This window comes from Equus asinus, chromosome 4 (genome assembly GCF_041296235.1).
Source record: "Equus asinus isolate D_3611 breed Donkey chromosome 4, EquAss-T2T_v2, whole genome shotgun sequence".
NCBI lineage: Eukaryota > Metazoa > Chordata > Mammalia > Perissodactyla > Equidae > Equus > Equus asinus.
The window spans coordinates 34,644,529-34,670,603 of record NC_091793.1 but is presented as its reverse complement, the minus strand read 5'-3'; the positions used below and the strand labels follow the sequence as shown (position 1 = coordinate 34,670,603).

The following is a 26,075-nucleotide window of genomic DNA, read 5'->3' as shown; positions in this document are numbered from 1 at the left end:
TACAAAAAAAGAAATTTTATTATTATTTTACTATATAACATTTTAGTGAATATACCCAACTGCATTTCCTCAAATGGCAAATGAGACCCAGGATAACACTTCTCTTTGATTACTGAAAACCTCAGTATCATCTGTCTTTTGGAGGATCCAGTTTCTTACGACGTCTATGATACCTGGAAAAGAAAATATTTAAGATAAGATTATTTTAATAAAAGTTAACTGTTCTTGATAGAAATATCAAATATCTATGATTAGTTTGCTGTTTATTAGTACTCAACGAAATCAAACGAAAACTTATATATATACTGTTACATACATCTCTATAGATAGATACTTTTTAACAATAAGCCATATTTCCCTACTGTGAAAACTGTTTTCTATTAATTAAGCATTTTGGAAAATTTTTCAGATCTTGAGATAATTTCAATATGGCAACCTGAAGGATTGATCTTTAATTAAAAACTAATGATTGCCCTTTTTTTCTAGTTTTATTGAGAAAAACCTGACATACATCAATGTATCAGTTTAGGGCATACAGCACAATGGTTTGATTTACATATATTGTGAAATCATTACCACAATAGGTTTAGCTAACATTCATCTTCTCATATAGAGACAATAAAAAGAAAAGAAAGAATAATAAGAGGAAAACAATTTTCTCCTTGTGATGAGAACTCTCAGGATTTACTCTCTTAACAACTTTCCTATATATCATACAGCAGTGTTAGCTATAGTCATCGTGTTGTACATCACATCCCTAGTACTGGAAGTTTGTACCTTTTGACTACCTTCTTCCAGTTCCTCCTCCCCTGAGCCCCCTGCCTCTGGGAACCAGAAGTCTGAACTCTTTTCCTATGAGTTTGGGGTTTTTTGTTGTTGTTTTTTTTAAGATTCCACATCTAAGTGAGATCATACAGCATCTGTCTTTCTCTGTCTGACTCATTTCACTTAGCACAATGCCTTTAAGGTCCATCCATATTGTTGCAAATGGCAGGATTTCCTCATTTTTAATAGCTGATTAATATTCCATTGTATATATACACACCACATCATCTTCTTCTTTTTTTTGCTGAGGAAGATTGGCCCAAAGCAAACATCTGTTGCTACTCTCCTCTTTTTTCGCTTGAGGAAGATTAGCCCTGAGCTAACATCTGTGCCAATCTTCCTCTATTTTGTATGTGGGTCACCGCCAGAGTATGGCCGACAAGTGGTGAAGGTCCATGCTTGGGATCCAAACCTGCAAATCTGGGCTAGCAAAGCAGAGTGCACCAAACTTAACCACTATGCCACATGGCCAGCCCCTATACCACATCTTCTTTATCCATTCATCCATTGATGGACACTTAGATTGTTTCCATGTCTTTGCTATTGTAAATAATGCTGCTTTGAAATGAGTGCAGATATCTTTTCTAATGATTCTCTTTATAGGAAAGAAGCAGCACATTGTGAACACGCTGAACATACTCTATCAAAGTTTTATTTAAAAGGAGATATTTCCCTCTAAATGGGGGACTCAAGCTGCAAAAGCATTTTTTAATATACAATAGGATACAATTAGTGATATGTTTATGAGAAAATGTGCACTGTCACAAAAAAATGGAAGAAATACAAATTAAAACAGTGAGGAAGCTTTTACTTGTTTTCTGATTGCAAATATTTTTAAAATCATAATCTCATTCCAAGCACAGGTGTGGTAAAATAAGCAATATCTATACATACTAACATGGAACACTAAGTTGTAGAATAATACATATAGCATAATACCGTTTACGTAAACATTTCTACAGGTACTTTTAACGGCACAGAGAAAAAGCATAGTTTTCTTTTTTTTTTTAAAGATCGGCACCTGAGCTAACATGTTGCCAATCTTCTTTTTTTCTTTTTTCCTTCTTCTTCTCCCCGAAGCCCCCCAGTACATAGTTGTATATTTTAGTTGTGGGTCCTTCTAGTTGTGGCATGTGGGATCCTGCCTCAGCATGGCCTGATGAGCGGTGCCAGGTCCACGCCCAGGATCCGCACCGGGAAAACCTCGGGTCACGGAAGCAGAGTGCGTGAACTTAACCACTCGGCTACGGACTGGCCCCAAAACACATTTCCTTAAGGGTCCAGTTATGTGCCAGATCATCAAGGTTTTACTAGTGTGGTAGTATCCCTGAAAAGTGTTCTTTCAAAGCAGCTAGGCACCAGAACAGGGGTTTGGGAAGTCACAAACTTGCTGAAATTATTTATAAAAATTTTGAATGTGCATTTTTCTGCAAAGTGGATTTGACTGGATTCTCAATAAAGTCTGTGGCCCTAAAAATGCTAAGAACTATCCTATAAAAATGTGATTCAGCTTACATTGTTCAACTATTTTCACCAATCAAGACCAACTGAAAAATACTTGTGACCCTGATAGCCCTAAACTTAATAGTAAGTCGTTACATGCTCAAGGAATGTCAAATAGCATTTACAGATTTCTTCTCATGTATGAATTTCAATATATGCTACAATCACTAGCTAGAAGCAAGCACCTTAATTTTACGGTGCCCTTATAACTTATCACCCAGACTGGGACCCATTAGAGAATAAAAACCCATCCTATTAATAATTAACAAAAGAGTTAAACTGAGACTATTCTTGGCAAACCAAGACGTATGCTGCTACCCTTCTTAAACTGCACAATGACTCAGTGACATCTGGAATATCTGTCCACAGTTCTTTTTTTTTTCTTTCTGCTTTTTCTCTCCAACTCGCCCCATACATAGTTGCATATTTTAGTTGTGGGTCCTTCTAGCTGTGGCATGTGGGACGCCACCTCAGCGTGGCCCAACGAGCAGTCCTGCGGCCAGGATCCGAACCAGCAAAACCCTGGGCTGCCAAAGTGGAGTGCGTGAACTTAAACACTCGGCTACCGGGTGGCCCCTGTCCACATTCTTAATCCAGAGCAGAACTTTACCTCCTGGCTCTCACTGCAGTAGGTCTTCAAATCTGTTTCCTACTGATAGTAGTATCTAATTTTTGTTCCCTCCATGGGAAAATATTAAAGTAGTTCTTCAAATAAAGTGGTACTGCTATTTTTACATTTATAGTATTGCTCTATATTTTAGAAATTTAGAATTACTTTTCAGATCCTTCTTACTTTCCATCTAGCCTCTTTCAACTCTCCTTTCTTTCAACATAATTTTACATTCAGTGGAGCTATGTTTGCTTACTATTTTCTTACTTAAGAGGTATGAGAATTAGGATCACTCGTTCATTTTATTCACTCATTTTAAAATGTGCATCTACCATGTGCTAGGCACTATTTCTATGTGCTCAAGATTCTGTAGTACACAAAAAAAGTCAAAATCCCCACCCTCATGAAGCTTACACTCCAGTACAGGAGATAGAAAAACAAGATAAATAACTTGGGCAGAGAAGGCTTCAGTGAGTAAAAACCTGAAGGAAGTCAGAGAGTGTCGCTAAGATCAGCAGGAAGAGCATTCTATGCAGAGTGAACAGCAAGTACAAAGGCTGTGAGGCGGAAGGAAGGGCAAGCTCAAAGAACAACAAAGAGGCCATGTGGCGGGAAGAGAGTGACCAAGGAAGAGAACAGTAGGGAATGAGGGTGGAAGGATAATGAGGTCAGATCACGTAGGTTCTTGTAGGTAACAGTCAAGGCCTACAGCTTTTCTTTGAGCGAGAGGGGAAGCTGCTGGAGGGTTTTCAACAGAAAAATTACAAGAACTACTGGAAGTTTTAACAGGGTTACTCTGTGTGCTAAGAACAGACTGCAGGGAAGTAAAGACAGAAGCAGGGAGACCAGTAAAGAAGCTACTTCAATAAACCAGGAAAAGGATGTTTCATGGACCAGCATGGTGCAGAGGAAATGGTGATAAATGGTCAAATCTGGATACATTTTGAAGACAGAGCTAATAGGATTTGCTGATAGACATGATGGTGAGTGTGAGATAGAGAAGAGTTAAGAACGGCACCAAGGTTTGTGGCCCAAGCACTAGAAGAATGGAGGTGGCATTAACTGAGACTGGGAAGGCTGCAGGAGAAGTCGGTTTGAGGGGGACCATCAGAAGCCCAGTCAGAGACACATGAAGTTAGGGATACCTATCAGACGTATTGAGTAGGCAGCTGGATATACAAGTCTGGAGATCAGAGGAGAGGTCTCGACCAGAAATAGATTTGGGAGCCATCAGCATGCAGATGGTATTTAAAGCCATGAGACCAGAAGGGATCACTGTCTTAGAGAACGGGACAGGACAGAGGAGAGATTCAAGGACTGCTCCTCCTGGCACTCCAAAATTTAGAGATAGGGGAGAAGAGAAGGAATCAGCAAGAGAAACCAAGCAGTATATGAACTTTAGCTATGTAAAAAAAGAGTTTCAAGAAAGTTACTAAGGTTCAATAAACAAGAAAAATAACAGAAAACTCAAACACAATCATCAGGAATTCTGCAATATTGCTAAAATGACGTGTTCTGGAAAGAATTATATTGGAAGGAATGCTCCATCACTTTTGATTTTTTTCATGCCAACTGAGGAAAACTGAAGAAAGGAAGAAGAGCTTGTACACAGATGCTGGCAACTGAGGGGACTGACACGCCCTAATTCTTGACTACGGGCAACACTAAAGGCCAACAGGAGATACCTCAGGGGCAGCTGTGGAGGGCAAAGCAACTCAGAATCGGTTCTCAACAACTATTTACAGAGGGGCTATCAAATGTAAATTACTGTAGAGAGTACAAAACAAATGGATTTCCATAAGGAGTAACTTTCAAAGAATATGTTCGAAGCCACATGACTTAGGTAAATATAATGTAATAGCTAAGTTAGTTTAATATGTTCTCATCACCTGTAGTATTATCAAACAGGAAGTAGCAGGAGCCTCATAGTTATATATGCTATTTTTTTAAATCAACCTTTGCATATTGAATATAAAAACAGTCATTCAGGCAAAAGCAGAGGGTAGGGAACTAGAAGTTCTATTTATCCCCAAACACAATGTCTTGGGTTTCCTTGTCACCCATCTCCCATGCTTAAGAATTCAAATAGTTCTAGCAGTCAGTCTTGGTATAAAGCCCAAATCTAAGAATCTTTGAATTGCCATCCTAAAGTAAAGTAAAGTAAAGAGGATTAGGAAAGGCCTAATCATCAGGATTAGGAAAAGGCAAAATCCAACTCACAGATTTGGTAGTAACAATTTTAACTTCAGATTTTCAGACTTCAGATAATCTAATGACCAATGTTTATTGGCCACAAGACTATTTCAGCACCAATTCTACATAGTCATACTGCCTACAATCCCAGTCCACCCACCTTGGGTGAGGCCAACAATTAGATGCAGGTAGCTCAGGACTGAATGAGATGGGGCAATATCTTAGGCTCATAAAGCCCTTGGGGACCTTAATTAAGAACCTGGGGGCTGGCCGGTGGCCGAGTGGTTAAGTTCCTGTGCTCTCCTTCGGTAGCCCAGGGTTTTGCTGGTTCGGATCCTGGGCGCGGACATGGCACCACTCGTCAGGCCACGTGGAGGCGGCATCCCACATGCCACAACTAGAAGGACCCATAACTAAAATATACAACTATGTACTGGAGGAGTTTGGGGAGAAAAAGTGAAAATAAAGATTGGCAATAGTTGTTAGCTCAGATGCCAATTGTTTTTAAAAAAATAAAACAGAATATGATAACGAGAAACATCTTAATTCACCTGTGACCTACCCAGATAAAATGGAAATTAGACAAACCCACATAATTTCATAGCTGAACACCGGAAATAAAACTTCCAAAAATCACTGGGAAATTTACCAGTGGACCAACCCACAGTAAAGTACCATTTCAAAGAGAAGGTGAACACCTTCAAGAAGCTGTGAAGATAATTAGTTAAGACAATATTCCATCAGACAGTAACTTAGCACCCATACATTTTATTAAGGGTGTTGTATTAGAGGTCTTGTGGAAAATTACAAAACAGAAGATGCATTCTTGATGAAGAGAAAATAAGGTAGAGCACAAGTAACCAAAAAATTACCTACAAATATAACATTAACAGATACCTAATAAACTATAGTTATATATAGTTGTGCTAATGGGGTAGTAAATATTCAAAGTGACTATACTCAAACGAAGTTTCATGAAGGAATTGAGCTAACAGCAATGGCAGAGGAAGAGTGAATATACAGAAAATCAAAGAAAAAAGCATTTAAGATGGCTTGATACTGCAATGAAATCAGACTGGAAAGCAAAATCCAATTATATACCACTTATAAGAAATCCACTTTAAATATAAAGACAGATAAATTAGATTTCAGAATAAGAAATATTAGCAACAATGGAAAAGAACATTTTATAAACATAAAGGTGTCAATTCATCAAGAGGGTACAACAATAATAAATGTATATACACTGATAACAGAGCTTCAACATATGTGAAGACAGATAGAATTGAGAGCAGAAATAGAAAAATCCAATTACAGTGGTAGATTCCAACATTCCTCTCAAAATAACTAATTAAATAGGAAATTAATAACAGTATAGAAAACTTGAACAACACTAACAGCCAACTAACTAGACCTAATCAATATTTTTAGAAAACCACTGCCAACAATGGCAGAATATACACTTTCTTTTCAAATGTACATAAAACATGCACGAAGACAGACCATAATCTGGGCCATAAAACAAACCTCAATCAGTTAAAGACTGAAAGCAAACAAAGTATGTTTTGTGATCACAACAGAATTAAACTAGAAATCAGTAACAGATATCTGGAAAATTTCAAAATATCTGGAAATTAACACACTGCTAATGGATCAAAGAAGAAATCACAGGAAATTAGAAAACATTTTGAACTGAATGAAAATGAAAACAAAACATGCCAAAATTTGTGGGATGCAGCTAAAGCAGTGCTGAAGGGGGAATTTATAGCACTAACTGTTTCAATTAAAAAAGACAGGTTTCCAAACAATGTACTTTAAGAAATTAGAAAAAAACAAATTACATCCAGGGTAAACAGAAGGAAGGAAATAAGAAAGAGCAAAAATCAATGAAATAGAAAACAACAGAGAGAATCAATGAAACCAAAAGCTGGTTCTTAAAAAGATCAACAAAATAACAATACCAGGAATGAATGAGGGGTGACATCACTACAGAACATAAAAATATTAAAAGGATAATAATGGAATATTATGAAAAAATGTGTGCAAATAAATTAAACAACTTAGATGAAATGGACAAATCCCTTGAAAGATACGAATTACAAAAGCTTCCTCAAGAAGAAATACACTGAGTAGCTCTACGTATTGACTACAGGAATTGAATGTGCAGTTAAAAACCTTCCCACAAAGAAAACTCCAGACCCGGATGGCTTCACTGGTGAATTCCAACATTTAAGAAAGAAAGAATACCCATTCTACATATACTCTTCCAAAAAACTGAAGAGAGAATACTTCCAAACCCATTCTATGATGGAAGCATTACTCTGATACCTAAACCAGATAAAGGTATTATAAAACAACAGACCAATATCTCTAATAAGCAAAGATATAAAAATTCTACACAAAATTTTAGCAAATTGAATCCAACAATCCATAAAAAGAATAATATATCACAAACAAGTTTCTTATAAATTAAACATGCCCTTATCATACAACTGAATAACCATACTCCTAGGTATTCACCCAAGAGACAGGAAAACACATCAAGGCAATGTCTTGTACTTCAACGTTTATGCAGCTTTATTCATAACAGCCGAAAACTGTAAAGAATCCAAAATGTCCACTAATTGATAAGTAAACAAATTGTGGTCTATCCATATAAGAGAACACTACTCAGAAATAAAAAGGGACAAACGACTGGTACACACAACAACATGGGTGAATCCCACAAGCATTATACTAAATGAAACAAGCCAGACACAAAAGGTTACATACTGTATAATTCCATTTACATGAAATTCTAGAAAAGGCAAAACATAAAATTCTAGAAATTCATGAAATCCTAAAAAGTGACAGGAAGAAGATCAGTGATTACCAGGGGCAGAGGTTAAAGGGAGGGAATTGACTGCAAAAGGGCATGAGAGAACTTCTTGGAGTGATGAAATGATCTGTATCATGATTGTGATATTGATCATCAACTGTCAAAACTCATGGAATCGTATAGTTCAAACTGGTGAAGTTTTCTGTATATAAATTATACCTCAAAAGAGCCTATTTAAGAAAAGATTCTCCAAAAAGAGTGAGTTAAGAGGAAAACTATGAGTAGGAGACAATATTAACAATATCAGTACTATATTATGATTGAGTATATACCATACGCCAGGTGTTTGACCCATATGATTATATTTTATCTCAAAACCACAATGCAAATTAGGCATTATTATTTCTACTTTCTTTACTAGATAACAAGATTGAGTAACTTGGTAGTATGTAGCAGGTGCAAGATGATTTAAGTCAGCCCAGGACTCTCTAACACACAATTGCACTCTCAGAAAAGAGTTTTACTTTATTGGAGTTTAAAAAGCACAAACATGAGGTAGGGATACTCATATATGTAGAATTTAACAGTGTTTACCTATGGAGAACAGGGTATGAGTAGGTATAAAGAGGAGTTCTATTTTATACTTTAAATACTTCAGCATTGTTTAAAAATACTTTTTTCTTAAACAAGCATTTTATACTTTTTAATACTTATTAAAAAATGTTATATATCCCCAATTATTAAAATGATAATCCCTTTTTTTGACTGCTATAACTTAAAAATTGTGAAATATTTGGTAGAACATCCTTCTATATATTGCCTGATGTTTTAGGAGAAGTGGTCTCTGACATCTAGAAACCAACACTTGAAAATGGCTTACATTAATCCAAAATATATACGTAGATGCAAAATAAATACGTATTGAATGATCAATGATCACACATTGCCTTATTTAAAATTCTGAAAGATGACGCATCTCAAGGACAACACCTACAGGTAAAAATTTTCTTTATATCCATAAGCTAGTATCTGGAGTTTTTCTGTTGAGCTCTTTATTAGGATAAATATTGGGACAATTAATTGCATCTAATTAAAGTCTGCCTACAATTGAAAATGCTTAGTAATCCTGATGGGACAAGACATACCAGGAGATTAAATTAATTAGCAGTCAAAAGTTAATTAGCAGTAACAAGATTAAATAAGTAAATAAGATTAAACATAGGCGGGGTACTAAACACAAAAGTCTGAAGATAACATGCTTGGTTTTAAGGTTTCCTAATGGTCTTCTTGCCTTCAATCTTGCCTGATTCAAGTTATGCACCTTTAGAGGATTTTCATAACTTCAGTGATTTGGTTACGAACAAAAGATGACAAAAGACTCCAGCAATACGGAACATGCAGGAAGAAAAGAGGTACTGAAAGCCATTACAGAAGAATTTCAAGATGAGGCTTGAACTAAAATATCTGGATAATGGGACAGAAATAAAAGACAAACATGAGAGATGTTATGAATCATGGATAGAAATCTTACAACACAGTAATGACTTAGACATTTGGCTATGAAATGGCATGCTAGTTTGTTTTCACACACCCTAACTTGCAATTACAAAAATAGGGGAAAACCCAGATAGCGTGCATGAACAAAGTGGGTACTAAATAAGAAAGAAAAATTAAGGAAGGGGATATAAAATAGAAGCAGGAATTGAAAGACACCAGAGGCCAAGAAATCTCAGATTTTTTTCTTGGGAAATTGACACAGAAATATCACTTTTATTAGAAAGATTATTAAGGGAGCAGGTTTTTTAAGACAGGAAAAGAAAAGCCGTGTTTTGTCATAATAAAGTTAAAACTTCGGACAGATAATCTAGTTTGAAATATTCGAAGGACAATGATATTGGGAATAAGACCAAGGAAATGAAAAAATACAAGTAACAGAGCAGGGTGCACATTATCTATACAATGAACGTAACTGAAACTCTTAGAATGAATTTCAGCAAGATGTGGAGTATGAGGAAGAGCCCTGAGGAATATCTATTAGAACTAAGGATAAGGGAGGAAGTACCTTCTAAAGAGAAATTTAAAAAAGTAAACCTAGCTCTAGATCCATATATCCACCTGCTTTCAGAACTGCTTCCCACCAGATGATCCACAGATCCTTCAGACTCGACAGAACCAACCACGGGTTCATCTGCCTCACTTGCCAAACCTGTTTCCCCACTTGTATGAATGGCAGCTCCATCCACCCAGAAACTTGACAGGCCTCCTATCTCTTCCCTCTCTCTCCTCACTCACACCCAGCCAGGTCACCTACTGCTGTTAATTAAAGTTCTTAAACACAGTCCTCTGTTTTATTTTCCCCCTTTCCTGACTCCAATCTTTCCATATATCACCTTATCACAAATAGAGAGCCTACTTAAGTGTTTTTCTAATGCATAAAAACTGGGCATCTCACTTTGCTTCTTAAAATTTGGCAATGAAAATAAAAATCTCAGCTCTGCAGCACAACATAAAATCCTTCATAAGACCCTTCCTTCATTCTCTCCTCATATTCTGGGTCCCATCCAAGCTGAACCACTTGCCATTTCCCCAGCATACTCTGTGACGTACTGTTCTCTCTGCCTGTGGAGTCTTTTCCCCATCCCCCTGGGTAACTCCTAACCATACTTCAAGGCTCAATCACTTGATTTTACTTACTGTACTATCTTCCCTCCTTGACTATAACAACTTGCAAACAAGGATTGTGTTTTTGATCACCCAGGACTTAGTAAATCAGCTTGATGAATGTATATTCATTAATTCCATAAGCATGTCCCACCATAAATGTGCCAGCCCAGGGCTAGTTGCTGGCTGACACAAGTGAATAAGAACAAAGTTCGCTCAAACATAAACAATAAAAACAGCCACTTCATAGTTTTGGTAGGGAAGAAGATAGATACGAAAGAAAGAAGAATCAAAAGAAGAAAACTAATCAGAGTCAGTCAGATAGGAAGTAAGAATCAATGTCATAAAATATAAGTACTTGCAAACAGAGGGGCAATTGTAGTTTCCAAAGGAACTGAGAATAACAAATACTGCCCAATCATTTGCTGCACCCCAATTTTTTTTTGCAATAACTCAAAATCTGTTAAAGAAATGGATAAAGGGATCAGGACAAGATCAATGATTTATCAGGAAGATGAATAAAAACAATATGCTAAATGACTAGTCATGTGCCATATAATGATAGTTTGGTCAACAACAGACTGCATATAAGATGGTGGTCCCATAAGATTAGTACCAAATAGCCTAGATGTGTAGAGGCTATACCATCTAAGTTTGTGTAAGTACACTTTATGATGTTCACACAATGATGAAATCAGCTGATGACACATTTCTCAGAAGGTACCCCTATCATTAAGTGATGCATGACTGTGTATCACCAAATGAAAAAATTTTCAAGAACTCTTGCAAAATTCACTGGAAGCTTTGGTTAAATGCTCTCATTAAAATAAAGGAAAAAAGTACCATGTCATTTTAGCTAAAGTATATACAGATTTAAAAATACAATATAATAGGTGATCTGCCAGGAATGTAAACTGGTGCAACTACTATGGAAAACAGTATCGAGGTTCCTCAAAAAACGAAAAACAGGGTCTGGCCCAGTGGCATAGTGGTTAAGTTCATGCACGCCACTTAGGCGGTCTGGGGTTTGCCAGTTCAGATCCAGGGCGCAGACCTACTTATCACCACTTACCAAGCCATGCTGTGGCAGGCGTCCCACATGTAAAGTAGAGGAAGATGGGCACAGATGTTAGCTCAGGTCCAATCTTCCTCAGCAAAAAGAGGAGGATTGGTGGTGGATATTAACTCAGCGTTAATCTTCCTCAAAAAAAAAACAAACTAAAAATAGAAATACTATATGATCTACCAATTCCACTTCTGGGTATTTATCACAAGAAAGTGAAGGGGCCGGCCCCGTGGCTGAGCGGTTGGGTTCATGCGCTCCACCTTCAGCAGCCCAGGGTTTCACCAGTTTGGATCCCGGGTGTGAACATGGCACTGCTCATCAGGACACATTGAGGCGGCGTCCCACGTGCCACAACTAGAAGGACCCACAACTAAAAAAAAATATACAACTATGTACTGGGGGGATTAGGGGAGAAAAAGCAGGGGGAAAAAAAAGAAGATTGGCAACAGTTGTTAGCTCAGGTGCCAATCTTTAAAAGAAAAAAGAAATTGAAAACACTAACTTGAAAAGATAAACGCACTTGCAAGTTCACTGCAGCACTGTTTACAAAAGCCAAGACAAGGAAACAGCCTAAGTGTCCAACGACCAATGAATGGATAAAGAAAACCTGGTATATAAATAAAATGGAATATCATTCAACTATAAAAGAGAATGAAATCTTGCCATTTGTGACAACATGGATGGATCTTGAGGGCATTATGCTAAGTGAAATAAGTCAGACAGAGAAAGACAAGTACCATAGATCTCACTTACATGTGGAATCTAAAACACAAACAAGGCTACTAGAGAACGGACTGGTGGTTGCCAGATGCAGGGAGTCAGGGATGGGGGGAATGGGTGGAGGGGGTCAAAAGGTACAAATTTCCAGTTATAAAATAAATAAGTCATGGGGATGTAATGTACAACATCATGACTATAGTTAATAATACTGTATTGCATATGTGAAAGTTGTGAAGAGAGTAAATCTTAAAGGTTCTCATCACAAGAAAAAAAAATTTTGTAACTGTGTGTGGTGACAGAAGTTAACTAGACTTAGTGTGGTGATCATTTCTCAATATACACAAATATCAAATCATTATGTTGTACACCTGAAACTAATATATGTCAACTATACCTCAATAAAATAGACTGGGTGATCATATTGGGTGTGAATTTCTCTAGGCAGAATACAAACTTAGAAGTTTGTTAATGCAAGGTAAGTTATGTGTTCCTTTAGTGTGTCTAATAGGAGTTGAAGAAAATAGAACTTACTGTCCACGAGGATACCAACGGTGCTTAGTAGTAAAGAACATTTTGCTAAGTTGTTCTATCATAGGTCCTTGCTCTAAGTGTTCACTCTTTTCTTCTAATCTGGTTTTCAGCACTTGATCATGTGTTTCTTCATGATTATGCACAGGATCTGGCCGAGGGATAGGCTACAAAATAACCAGTAACGAACAGCATAAATACGCAAGAATGTTAGCCGGCATCTGAGTGAGTTCACAATGAAACAATTACCATTCTCAATAATTTATTACAGTACCTCAAGGTGGGTAAATATAAGTTAACAGAACGATTTCACTTAGTCACATTATTCATTAAAGAATCAAAAATGTTTTTCTTCTCACATCAAATTTTGGGTTTTTTTCCCCCAATAATAAAAGCGTTACCTACAGTTCTTTTTTTCCCCTCAATAATAAAGTACTTATCATTTTAGTTTCTATTTCTCAAAACTGTAAGTTGTGCTCATTATTATTTTTTAACTTAGAAGTTTACAGTCTCTACCTTGTACATCATTAAAGTGAGAGACAATGAAAAATCTTTCATTGAAGGTGACATTTCTTACATCTAACAGAAGGAGGAAAAATTTCAATGTGTTTATTTTAGGTAACTGAAATGCCAATGCTTTAGGGTAATCTGAGTGGTTTTTTCCCCCAAAGACACTACTTACTTAAAATCTCATCTCCTCCCCAACACACGAGTGATATAACATATTCCCATCAGTAACAGTGGCTCACTAAAGCCTTTAAAAATCACTGTCTTGGAGGGTCAGGTTACCTATATTTTAAATATTAAGTGATAATGTATGTAACACAAGATTGCAGCATTGCCTTGTTTCACAAATACCATACATATATATTACACTACAGTGAAAATCTAAATTTACAACCAGATAAGGAACAATTCAAACATGGATGTCCTCTTTACATCCATACACTACTAATGGCAACTACTATATTCTACCAACTGTATTAAATGTTACAACATATATTTATTTAATTTATGTACATGAAACAATAAGACCTCTTTAAAAGGTGATATATATATATATATATAAGTGCAAAAGGTGACACAATTGACTAAGTACATCAGAAATGCAAAGTAACAAAGATATCAGTGAGAAGTAGAATGGGAGCCAAGTCAGAGCCTCATCAGATAGTGCAGAACATATTCTACAAGGGATAATGAACATTATGAGTAAAGAAACACAGGGAAGAACACACAACAAACACGTAATCTTAAAAAATGGATTTCAAGGGGCCGGCCTGGTGGCACAGTGGTTAAGCTTGCATGTTCCACTTCAGCGGCCCGGGGTTCACTGGTTCGGATCCTGGATGCAGACATGGCACCACTTGGCAAGCCATGCTGTGGTAGGCGTTCCACATGTAAAGTAGAGGAAGATGGGCACGGATGTTAGCTCAGGGCCAGTCTTCCTCAGCAAAAAAACAGAGAGGGGGATTGGCAGCAGTTAGCTCAGGGCTAATCTTCTTCTTCTTAAAAAAAAAAGGATCTCAAGAAACCAGATTATGAAAGACCCTCAAAGTCAGACTTAGAAGTAACAACTTGACATAAGTAGAAAAAGGGACCACTTACCTAGCATGGGAGGGAATAAGGAGAAAGTATTATGAAGAGGTTAAGAACTTGGACTTTAGACTCTGGTTCTGCCACTTACTAGCTCTGGCTCGGGGCCCTTGGGCAAGTTATTTAAGCTCTTAATTTCCCTTTCTGTAATATCAGCGAAGTACTATCTACCTAATAAGAGTTTGATGAGGATTAAGTGAAATAATAAAATATACTTAGCCGTCTCTCACACTTTAAGAGTTCAATAATGGTAGGTAGCTATTAACATTTCTATTAAAGCCTCAAACAGGAAAAAAGTGATCTAAATTTATTTTAAAGAAAAAGTGCTCCTTAGACACTTAAGTAATTTTAAAAGATCACTTCTTGTAAGTAAAGTGAAATATCAGTAAGTGTATTTGTAAATTACTATTAGACCCTGAGGGGTACTAGCAAACATGGGATTAGATCCTACAAACAATTTCCTCTCTAAGTTATTATACCTGTTGCTAAAGATCAAATGTTTTAAATATGATCAAAAAGTGATTTTCAAGTGTTCATAAATGTGCATTGTCTCTCTTCCTAGTCCCAAGTGGGCTCAATTCCAATATATCACAAATTGTCTCTGCTTTGTATGATTAAAAACTTTTTTTTTCCAGGGACATAGATAAAAGACATCGGAATTAACAGATTCTTCAAAGTCTACACCAAGAACCTCCGGCAGACTCAGAATTGATTTTTTGGTAGTATCTGATCTCCTTGATCAAACTTCAAAGAAAGGGTACATGAATGTTTCAGTAAAAAGGAAAACTAAAATAAAACTGACTATCAACTCTTAAAACATTCAGAACTGTCATCCTGAATTTCCCTTTTCTTAAGAATTTTTAAAATTTGACTTATGAAATTTTCCAGTAAATCAGCCACTAAAAAGAACTGATTAGTACTTAAATTTTTACTTTATTTTTCCAAGTCATTATTTTTTTGTCCCTGGTATAACATCTTTATTTTCCTAAATTAGAAATCCTAAATTTGAGAAAAACATTTTTAGATTACTACTTTTAATAAAACATATACGTGGCAGAAGCAGAAAGAACAATCTTTTTACCTGGATCTAGGGAAGATAATCAACACGTTTTAGATTCAAATGTGAATTACCAGAAAACCAAAGATGCAAATCATCTCCACTTTCTTAAAGCCGGCCTCAGTTGGTATTTGTACCTATGACCAGGATCTTTGTACACAACGTGCTTCCCAGGGCTCGGAGAAGCACAGGGCCCACGAGAGTTGCAGCCCTACTTGCTTGAGAAAAGAGGAAAATCAAGTCTATATTTTTGTGTGTTTTTTTGGTAAGGAAGATTGACCCTGAGCTAACATCTATTGCCAATCTTCCTCTTTTTCTTTGAGGAAGATTAGCCTTGAGCTAACGTCTGCTCCCAATCCTCCTCTTTTTGCTGAGAAAGACTGGCCCTGAGCTAACATCCGTGCCCATCTTCCTCTACTTTATATGTGGGATGCCTGCCACAGCATGGCTTGTCAAGTGGTGCCATGTCCACACCTAGGATCTGAACTGGCGAATCCCGGGCTGCCAAAGTGGAACATGCACACTTAACACTGTGCCACGGGGCCAGACCCTGCCAATCCTTTTCTTTTTGCTTGAGGAAGACTTGCTGAGCTAACATCTGTGTCAGTTTTCCTCTATTTTGCATGTGGGATGGTGCCACAGCATGACTTGATGAGTGGTGTGTAGGTTTACACCAGGGATCCAAACCAGTGAACCCCAGGCCACTGAAATGGAGCGCACGAACTTAACCACTAGGCCACCAGGCCAGCCCCAAGTCTATATTTTAAGCCCTGTCTGAGGATATTTATTCAGTGTTATGTACTGTCTTCATGAGATTTGTAAATCTGGTTTCAAAAACAGCATACTTTATTCTAACAGAAACATGTTTTCAAGAATGTTTCTTATTGCGCAGCCCAATCTATAATTTATTACTTGAGAAACAAAAAAATTTCATGCTTCCCTAGGTGAATGTCTCTTAGCCCTAAAACAGAAAACTCTCAAGCATGAAGAGGGAGGAACAAATTTATTCATTTAATCAACAAATATTTATTGTGCTCCTACCAAGTAAAAGACAGTGATTCCAGGTGCTGAGGACACAGAAAGGAACAAGAGAGAAGGCCCTGCCCTCATGAGCTTACATTTTAGTGGTGGGAGATAGACAGAAAAACAAGAAAATATCCAGTGTGCCAGAAATGATAAATGCTATGGAGAAAAGTAAAGCAAAGGACAATAGGGAGTCCAGCGGCTGGGGTACTACTCTACATGCAGTGGCCAAGGACGGCCTCGTTAGGTAATGAATAAGGAAAGATGTAAAGGAAAGGGAATAAACTTAGGATTTCTGAAGGAAAAAACATTCCAGGCTGAGGAAGCAGGAACTGCAAAGGCCCTGAGGCAGGAGCTTGTCTAATGTATGTGAAGAGCAGCAGGAGGCCAGTGTGGCAGCAGTGGAGTATGACGTGTAAACTGATAGGAACAGTCTTCTAGACTAGAGAAAGGAATACTGATGATTTGAGACAGGACACAACTGCTGCAACAAAAAGAGTGCAACAAAAAAGGGGAGGCAGGAAGTTGGGCATGTATGCGAGGGGGTGTGTACAATGACGGACCATGGAATCTACGCTGGGTAGGAGAGAAGTGAGAATGTGTGAGATACAGGAGGGACTGTGAAAAAGTGGTTCATCAATGAATGTAGTTCTCAATGAGGGGATGAACAATCCTTGGAGCTGGGAGATTAGGGGGAGTTGACAGTAAGCCAGTAGAATTCTTGAAATCTAGAGTCGGAGGAAGGAGGACCAGTTATTTGTGAGTAGAACATCCCTGGGGTACAACCAGGTGAGTCAGGGCTGAAGTAGGGAGAAAAGATCAAGAAGTGAGAGCCCAGAGTATTAGACAGATCTTCTACATGGATACTGAAATAACAAAGAATTAGGATGGAAACAGTGTTGGAGAGTGTGACAGTACATGTACATCTTCAAGGAAGAGTGGAGGGGTGGGGGAGGGAGAAGAAATAAACTGCACGCTGGCAGATGATAGCAACAAAAAAAGATAGTAGAAGGCATAGTTTCATGATACAAACTACAAAGCTAGAAACTGTTAGGGAGAAGGAAAAATGGTCTGGATGTGACAATGAGGAGCTACAGGGACATCTACTCCACCCCCAGGCCCAGTAGTAAAAGGGTATAGGAGAGAAAAGGGCAACTACTTAAAAGACTACTGGGGAAGCAATGGCCCTAGGGTACAGCTAGGTTTCTGCCAGAGCCAGAAGGTGAAGGCAAGATTCTGGAAGAGGTCAAGGTTATAAGATTATTTTACTGATGTAGTAAGTTCCAAAAGTATAGTGGAAAAGTTTTGAGAGTTGGGAGGGATAGAAAAAGGGTCAGATTCAGGATGCATGTGGATGAGAGTCTGGATGCTGAGAACTAACCTCAGTCTTGGGCTTCTTGGTACAACTGCCACAACAGGATAAAGCATGTAACCAATAATATACCATGAAATAACAATGGAAGAAGGCACAATTAGTGTGAGCTGGAGGGTTTACAGGTGAAAAGTCAGTGACTTAGGCCTATTTCCTACACATGGCTCAAAGAAATGAAACAAAAGAGGTACTGAATTATTGCCTATATCTGGCTAGTGTACAAAGCAGGCAGACAAAATGGTGAGGTTAAAAAGGGAATAAAGGGGCCAGCCCCGTGGCCAAGTGGTTAAGTTCATGCGCTCTGCTTCAGCGGCCCAGGGTTTCGCTGGTTCAGATCCTGGGCACGGACATGGCACCGCTCATCAGGCCACGCTGAGGCGGTATCCCACACGCCACAACTAGAAGGACCCACAACTAAAATACACAACTATGTACTGGGGGGATTTGGAGAGAAAAAGCAGAAAAAAAAAAAAGAAGATTGGTAACAGTTGTTAGCTCAGATGCCAATTGTTTAAAAAAAAAAAAGACCTGGGCCAAGCTAAAATAAATTGTACTAAAGTCAAAACAAAATTTCCTCTATCAAGTGCCTGGCTTTTGAAGAAATATGGAAAAAATAAAACTAGGCCACTTAAAATATATGCCCATGTTGGTCCATTAGAAAAAACTAACTAAAGTAAAAGAAATTTACCAAATATTAAAAGGATTATCAGAAGCAATACAATATAAAATTATGAAACAGCACTCTAAAACACAAGTTTTTAAAAATTTATTAGATTATAATATAAGGTAGCATGGAACAATTTTGTTTTGTAAGTTTAAACCAGGTGTTTGATCCCTACAGAAATCTACCAAATTTTAGACCAGAAAACTGATGCCATAATTGCGTTTAAATGGTTCACTCCGTGTACTAAAAATAGCCTTTAAAGAAAGATGAAAAAGAAGTAAGACAAAAATCAAAAGAGTAAAATAAAAAAGCCAAAAGAAGATCTAAACCAATAAAGGAAATCAAACAACTCCCTTCTCTTTGGGTACTGTAAGAAAGTGTGAATATTTCTAGCAGCAAATTAAAAATTGTAAGAGATTTTCTCATACATACTTTTGTGTGTTCATATGGAATGTCCACAGAAGGGTGGTAGCAGACTATCGTCCTGCCATCAGAGGTCAAAGCAAGCTCCACTTTGCTAAAAAAGAATGTTTCAGAAACAGATTATACTGTATTCAAGGCAGAACGACTATTCTTAGAGCTAAATTAATTAATCATGAGTCCCTGAAGGATCAACAAGACGGCACTGGACTGGCAAACCTGGCACTCATATCACAGGAGACAACTCAAACCGTCCCCCAAATAAGTCAGCTTAAGTACCACAACAAACCCTTATTGCATGACCCACTATTTTACGTAAATTATTCTTCAGATTACATACTTATTTTTAGACTATCCAAATCTTTGGAAGAAATCTTTATGTTTATTCATCACTATCATTAGAACTTCTTTTCCTTATCTAAAAACTACGTTCAAACAGTTGTAAGAAGGACATTACCTGGTTAAATTATTGAAGTTGAAGACCAGCAAAGGACATAATCTTCCAGGTAAAGGATCACCTGAATTTCCAATCATAAAGATTGTGGCTGAGCAATTTTTCTAGATGAGAATTCCTCCAAGTGCCTTTGGCAGAACAGTACAACTATAGGAAGGGTTCTGTGGTCAAACAAACTTGGGAATTACTGAATATTACCCCTTCTCTCCATTAATATCCCTCAGAAGAACAGTTTTTGGGCAATACTCCTCTAAACACTTCTTCCCAGAATGCTCTGGCTGGATCTGATTCCTTCGGGTACCAACTAACCAAGCCTGGTTTTCAAAGACCCTGGCAACTACTATTGCACTTAGATCCATATACACTCTAAGGAGCACGACTTTCAGCTTTTATTAAACTTGTGTTCTCTAGGTGTCTATAAATTTAAGTTTCTAGGATTTCAACACCAACCAGATTTGAGCCAGATCAGCAATTAAACCATAAGGCGTGGTTTAGCTAACACAGGATAAGGTATTAGGTTGTTTCACCATGATTTTAAGATTGAGTATACCATAGCATGACTATAACGAACATAATCTATCAAATGATTTCTGATGAAGGACGGAGTTTTACATAATGCAAAACACTTAGAACACTCAGTCAAGTTCAAAAAGTGTTACCTATTATCTAGTCTAATTTCATCAGTCTCTTAGTACTTACTAAATGTACAATTAAAACTCAAATGAAAATTAGTGTCAAGAGGGAAGAAAATATATTTTTACTAAAATTTGCAATAAAAACAATGTAGCTTAAAAAATATGTTGCAGTTTCTGCACATCAGACTCTGCTATAGAGAAAAAAGACATCTTATTCACATGTTATTCTCAGTGCTCAGTATAGTGACTAGAACTGAATACCAAATAAATTGCGGTTGAATTAAATATTCGTAATTTAGGATTATTCAACGTCAAACAAAAGACAAATAACTGCTTAAGCTAATAGATATGAATCCTAAGAGAAAACTAGAAAAACTAATTAACTTTTCCAGAAATCTAAAGAATGCTTTAGGAAGAAAAGATAGCATTTCTAACAGCATGTCTGTCCTACAACAAATTAAGTATTCACTGAAACAACAATGATAATGATTTTTATTTAAAATGTTGATAAGCCCAGATACTGGGTAAATAAGATCACTAGAATCATTTTTAAAAACAAAATTAAAAAAAGGATAATCAGAAAAGAAAGAAGAAAACACCAAAACAAGAAATAAAATCAAATCATTTCAGATACAGCTAACATTATTTTTTTCAACTGAATTTTAATACATACCAATTATAGTCATCTGGAAGAGAAGAATACGTAGATTTATGGCAAACACAATATAAAGCTCCGTCTGCAAAAACCCCAAAACAGTAAAATGGATTTAGTTAATTTGAGCGTATGTTCTCACATAAATGTAAAACAAGTTTCACTCATTCAACCAATATTTACTGTGCTTTTACTATGCAACAGGGCTGTACTAGGAGCTAGGGATTCAACAACAAGTGAGCTCCAATCCCTACCCTCAGAAAGGGTACAAGTCTGATGAGAGACAGGTGAGTAAACAAATAACTCCAATACAAAAGATAAGCTCTGGGGCCAGCCCCAGTGGCCTAGTGGTTAAGTTCACTGTGTTCCACTTTAGCGGCCGAGGTTTGGTTCCCCGGCGCGGACCTACACCGCTCTGTTAGCACCCATTCTCTGCTGATGGCCCACATACTAAAAAATAGAGGAAGACTGGCATGGATGTTAGCTCCAGGCAAATCTTCCTCACCAAAAAAAAAAAAAAAAAAAAGATGAGCTCTGTTAGGACAGCCAAGCATGGGAGAGGGAAGGGCACCCGGACAAATTACAAACACAACTGTGCAGATTCAGGAAGACCTTTCTTGTGGATCTAAGGTGCTCTGAAGGATGAGGGAATAAGTAAGAGTTGGTAGGGGATGAGTACAATCCTCGCAGAGGGAGTAACAAGTGCCAAGGACCAGAGGTAAGAAAGAACAGGAAGTATTTGGGTATTCTAAAAACTCTGGTGTGACTGGAGCACCTAGTTCATAAATGGGACGTATTAACTGATGAAATACAAAGTAAATTGTTCAAATTTAACTTTCCTTAATCAAAATTCTCACATTTTAAAGCATATTTTCCTTTTTTAGAATACCTACAAATTCAAGAGCAAAAATTACTTTTTAAAAAGTTGTGAAAGGTTCTTCTATGTTCAAAGAAAGGGTGTTCTTTTAAATATATAGAAAAAAATGTAAATGTCCCTCAGTATAGTTAAAAACCAGTTCTGAATATATCCTGGTTGAAGCCAAGGATCAGCTTCTCTCAGATGAGCCTCTTGCTCCTCAGTATGGAACACCATCGCCTCTTTGCTCAAATACCACTCACCCTTCAAAGTCAAAGGCTTCTCTCCCACGAAATCCTTTTTCCCCTCCCTGCCCCACAAGCCCCATCACAGAGGGAAGAGTTGTCTGTTTTACATGTCCCACAACCAGTGCCTCATATGACACTGCCATTCCTTCTTTGCAGACTTTATTTTTTTTCTGCAAGTTATTTATGTTATCAAAGATGTGTTTTCCGTCTTTGCATACATCTCCCTTCCCCAAGGACTGCATATACTTAGAGGTCTAAATATAAATTCTCATCCCAAAGCATAAAACGTACCTTAACAAAATTCACTATTTTAAAATATTGTTCAGCAAAACGTCAACCCCCAAATTCTATTGATATAAGATAACAAAATATAAAGAATCAGAAATTTAACCTCATCTCTCAAAAAGATTTATTAATTTTCAATTATCTGTGCTAATATACAGGAAGATTCAGTAAGATAAATCAGCAGATAATGTAAAAATCATTTACACATATTTTATTTTCTTGTTTGACACTATTGGGGATCTTCCTAATTATGCATGGATTGATATCAAAAGAAGTTTGTATTCTCTGAATACAAACCAGCTAGGTGATGTACACATGTGCTGAAAGAAACAGGGTTGGGTGGCAGAGGCAGGACAAATAGAATTAAGTGTTCTTAGATAGGTAGCAGGGAAAACTCAAGACAACAGTATTTCAGTTCCACAAGAAACCGTAAAATTTCTAGTCTGCACTTACATACACATCTGTTCATAGCCTCATGACATATATCACATTCTACCTCATACTCCTGTTATGTCTTGTTTCCATAGATGTCTGCTTCACCAACAAGTCTAAATAAGACCGTTAAGGCCAGGAACCACACCTTGTTCATTACTGTGTCCCCTATAGTGGCTACTAATAAAGTGAATGCCAAACTGCCTCTAAAATGTTAACTTCTGGATAATTAATACTTGAAAAACTCACCTGACATTTTATCAAGAGAAAGATTCTAGATACAATAAGTATCAGAGGTTCTAAATGTATAATTAAGACTGATGCCAAAGTTAACATGAATCAACCCAAGGCAACTAAATGGGCCAAAAAGAATGTCAAGAGACTCAGCTCTCCATTTTTTAAATGGCTATGTACATAGATAAAACACAAAGCGAATACACCAAAATATTAACAACAATTATCCTCGTAAGATGGAATTGTAAATATGCCCTTTAGCGGTTAAGTTTGCACGTTCTGCTTCAGCAGCCTGGGGTTCGCCGGTTCGGATCCCAGGTGCGGATATGGCACAGCTTGGCAAGCCACGCTGTGGTAGGCATCCCACATATAAAGTAGAGGAAGATGGGCATGGATGGTAGCTCAGGGCTAATCTTCCACAAAAAAAAAAAAAGAAAAAAAGAACTACTAAAAAAGTAATATGTGAAAACAGTAAATATAAGTGATTCAAACCAGACAAAGTTCCTCTTTATCAATCCCTCACTCACCCTCAGCTAAATGCCACTTGTGGTCTACACAGATAATCTATTTGGTCCCCACCTTTGACTCTACATTGATACATATACACATACACATGTATATGGTAGATTATCTTTTAAATGCACAAACGAGATCATATAATAGATATTGTTTCATGACATACTTTTTTTTCCCCTTCTATTTAGAGATCTTTCCATGTTGGTAACAGTTGTACGATATTCATAATAAAGGTGTACCATAACTTATCCACCCCACTTTTGACATATATTTAGGCTTTCTCCCCTTTTCTGTTATTGCAACCTCTCCTGCTATTAACAGGCATATACAATAACCAAACGCTTTAAATCTTCTACAATGAACACGTATTTCTACATTATTTGAAAAAGTTTAAAACTGGTTTTAAACATTAAAAAACTCACTTACTTTGAATTGGAAATAAATGTTTCAAGATGGTTCTGCTTGATATTGCCCATTTTACTGCTGCTAATGCCATGGTGAATCAAGATGCTTATCAGCTGTTACGAAAGAAGATGATTTGAAGAGAAACTTCTTTTAAAATCTGCTTCTAGGCATACCTATTTTCATCCCTGAGTAAGAGAAAAAGAAAAATGAGTTCTACCTATGGTAAATTAAAGTGACACAAGATAGGGGACGGCCCCATGGCCGAGTGGTTAAGTTCACGCGCTCTGCTTCAGTGGCCCAGGGGTTCTCGGGGTCGGATCCTGGGCGCGGACATGGCACGACTCATCAAGCCCCGCTGAGGTGGCATCCCACATGCCACAACTAGAAGGACCCACAACTAAAATACACAACTATGTACCAGGGGGCTTTGGGGAGAAAAAGGAAAAATAAAATCTTTAAAAAAACAACAAAAAAGTGACGCAATATACTCAACACTACAAGAACAAGACAGGAATCACTACCTAGAACTAGTCACCTAAAGCAAAATTTTTAGGCAACTTTCCATTTCTATGCAATACAGAAGAGCAACATCATCAAAATAGATCAGAAACCCCAAAACTATATCCATTACTGTTTCTCTCAAATGTAAACTTCTCGGCACCTCATGGAGTACTTTCCTTTGAATCTATGCTCAACAAATCTGTAATTACCCTTAGAAACAGGACACATGCTACACGCAGCGGCCTCTTTCATACTGCTAGTGTGTCTGTGTGCAAACTCCCAGGTACCACACACAAGATCTTATCACATCTCTTAAAGTAGTATTCTGTTTCTCATTAAATGAAGGGCTGTCCTTGGCCTATTAAATACTGATTTAGAGGAACACAGATGAACACCCTAAAGTCCAAAATAAAATCTCACCCTCTTGTCTACGTATAAGGGTTTTAACTTTCCAAAGTGCTTTCACTACTATTTCATTTTACTCTTATAGTAATCATGAGAGGTACCTTTATTTTGATTCCTGAAGAAACTAAAGTACAAAATTTAAATGACTCGCTTCCAAGAACTCTGGAGTCAGTCACTTACAAACTGGGAAACTTTGGGCAAGTCATTAACTGAACAACCTTCAGTTTCTTCCATGGCAAAGGGGGAAAACAACCACAACCTCCATGCTGTTGTGAGTAAATGACATATAACCAGACACATAACAGTTGTTACATGCCTTGGTTTTAACTGGCCTCGATGACTACTCTTTCCCTTCCCCTAGAGTGAAAAAATGGAGTTAGGACACAGACTGCAAAGTCTTATTTGCTAGGCTAAATAGTCAGTACATTAGCACTGCTTTTCCTGTGTTCACAGAGTGTGCTTTTTACAAGTTACACCCCGCTTTCCTATACGAACATTATGTGCTCTTTCGTAAGTCTGTGAAGGAAGCATTTCCATTTTATACATTAAGAACCGAGGTTCGGCACAACTAGAACGACCTGCAACTAGAATACACAACTAGGTACTGGGCGGGTTTTGGGGACAGCAAAAAAAAAAAAAGAACCGAGGCTCAGAGAGGTCAAACGATTTCGCAAACCAAACGGAGCAACAAAACATTTGGGGGAACATTAGGTCCCCTCTGTCCCAGGCCAAGAGGCAAGCACATCCGGCTGAGGGTCAGGGACGTCACCCCACGGAAAGCTAGAGGGTAACCCCTTGGCCCAGAATTCAACCCCCAAGCAAAAGCTGCGGAGAGTCTCGGAAGGCCCCAGGTTTGAGGGACTGGCCACCAAGAGCACGGGGCCTAGCACCCAGGGACAGATTCGCAAGACTTGGACCTGGAGGAGTCCTCGAGCGATCGGCTGAGGCACTAGGGGGCCCCACAGGAAGCGCACGGCCACATGCCGGCACTTCAGCAGAACGGACCGAGTCTAATGATGCCAGAGGCTTTATCCTGCCGCGAACAACAGGTAAGGAACCTCTACACCTGCCGACAAACCTTCTGGGCCTGCTCAGCTTCTAGGGACCCCTTGACCGTACGTGGAGAGTGCAGCGGTTACCTTGACAGCTGCTCACTGCGAGCCCGCCATCTTGCCTCAATCCGGGTCCTAGGAGACGCGGCTCCACGCGCCTTCCTGTCCCGCGGGGCACTCTGGGAAATGTAGTCTCCTCGGGAAAGAAACCCGGGCGCCGCTGGAGACTGGGGGGATCCGCCCGACGTGCTCATGCGTTTAGTTGCTGCAGCTTGCCTCCAACTTTACCAAAAAAACCAAAATCACTCCCCCACGCACACGTCTTTGGAAAGTAGCCAACACTATTG

At 38.0% G+C, this 26,075-nt stretch overlaps 1 protein-coding gene across 5 annotated transcripts; it reads right to left on the bottom strand.

The window, feature by feature from the left end:
- MRPL42 (mitochondrial ribosomal protein L42) lies at nt 1-25,901 on the bottom strand. Of its 5 annotated transcripts, none has more exons than XM_070507054.1 (7): nt 25,816-25,880; nt 23,792-23,955; nt 20,816-20,879; nt 19,511-19,571; nt 19,066-19,150; nt 12,928-13,091; nt 1-173 (listed from the first exon to the last, which is right to left on the bottom strand). In XM_070507054.1, exons 3-7 carry the CDS (start codon nt 20,826-20,828, stop codon nt 128-130), a joined length of 369 nt encoding a protein of 122 aa, XP_070363155.1. In that variant the 5' UTR covers nt 20,829-20,879; nt 23,792-23,955; nt 25,816-25,880; the 3' UTR covers nt 1-127. The 5 variants fall into 5 exon arrangements, with proteins under 5 accessions (XP_070363155.1, XP_070363154.1, XP_070363156.1 ...); XM_070507053.1 differs by having other exon boundaries at nt 19,511-19,668; nt 25,816-25,864; XM_070507055.1 differs by having other exon boundaries at nt 25,755-25,857.
- Between the last annotated feature and the right edge of the window lie 174 nt (nt 25,902-26,075).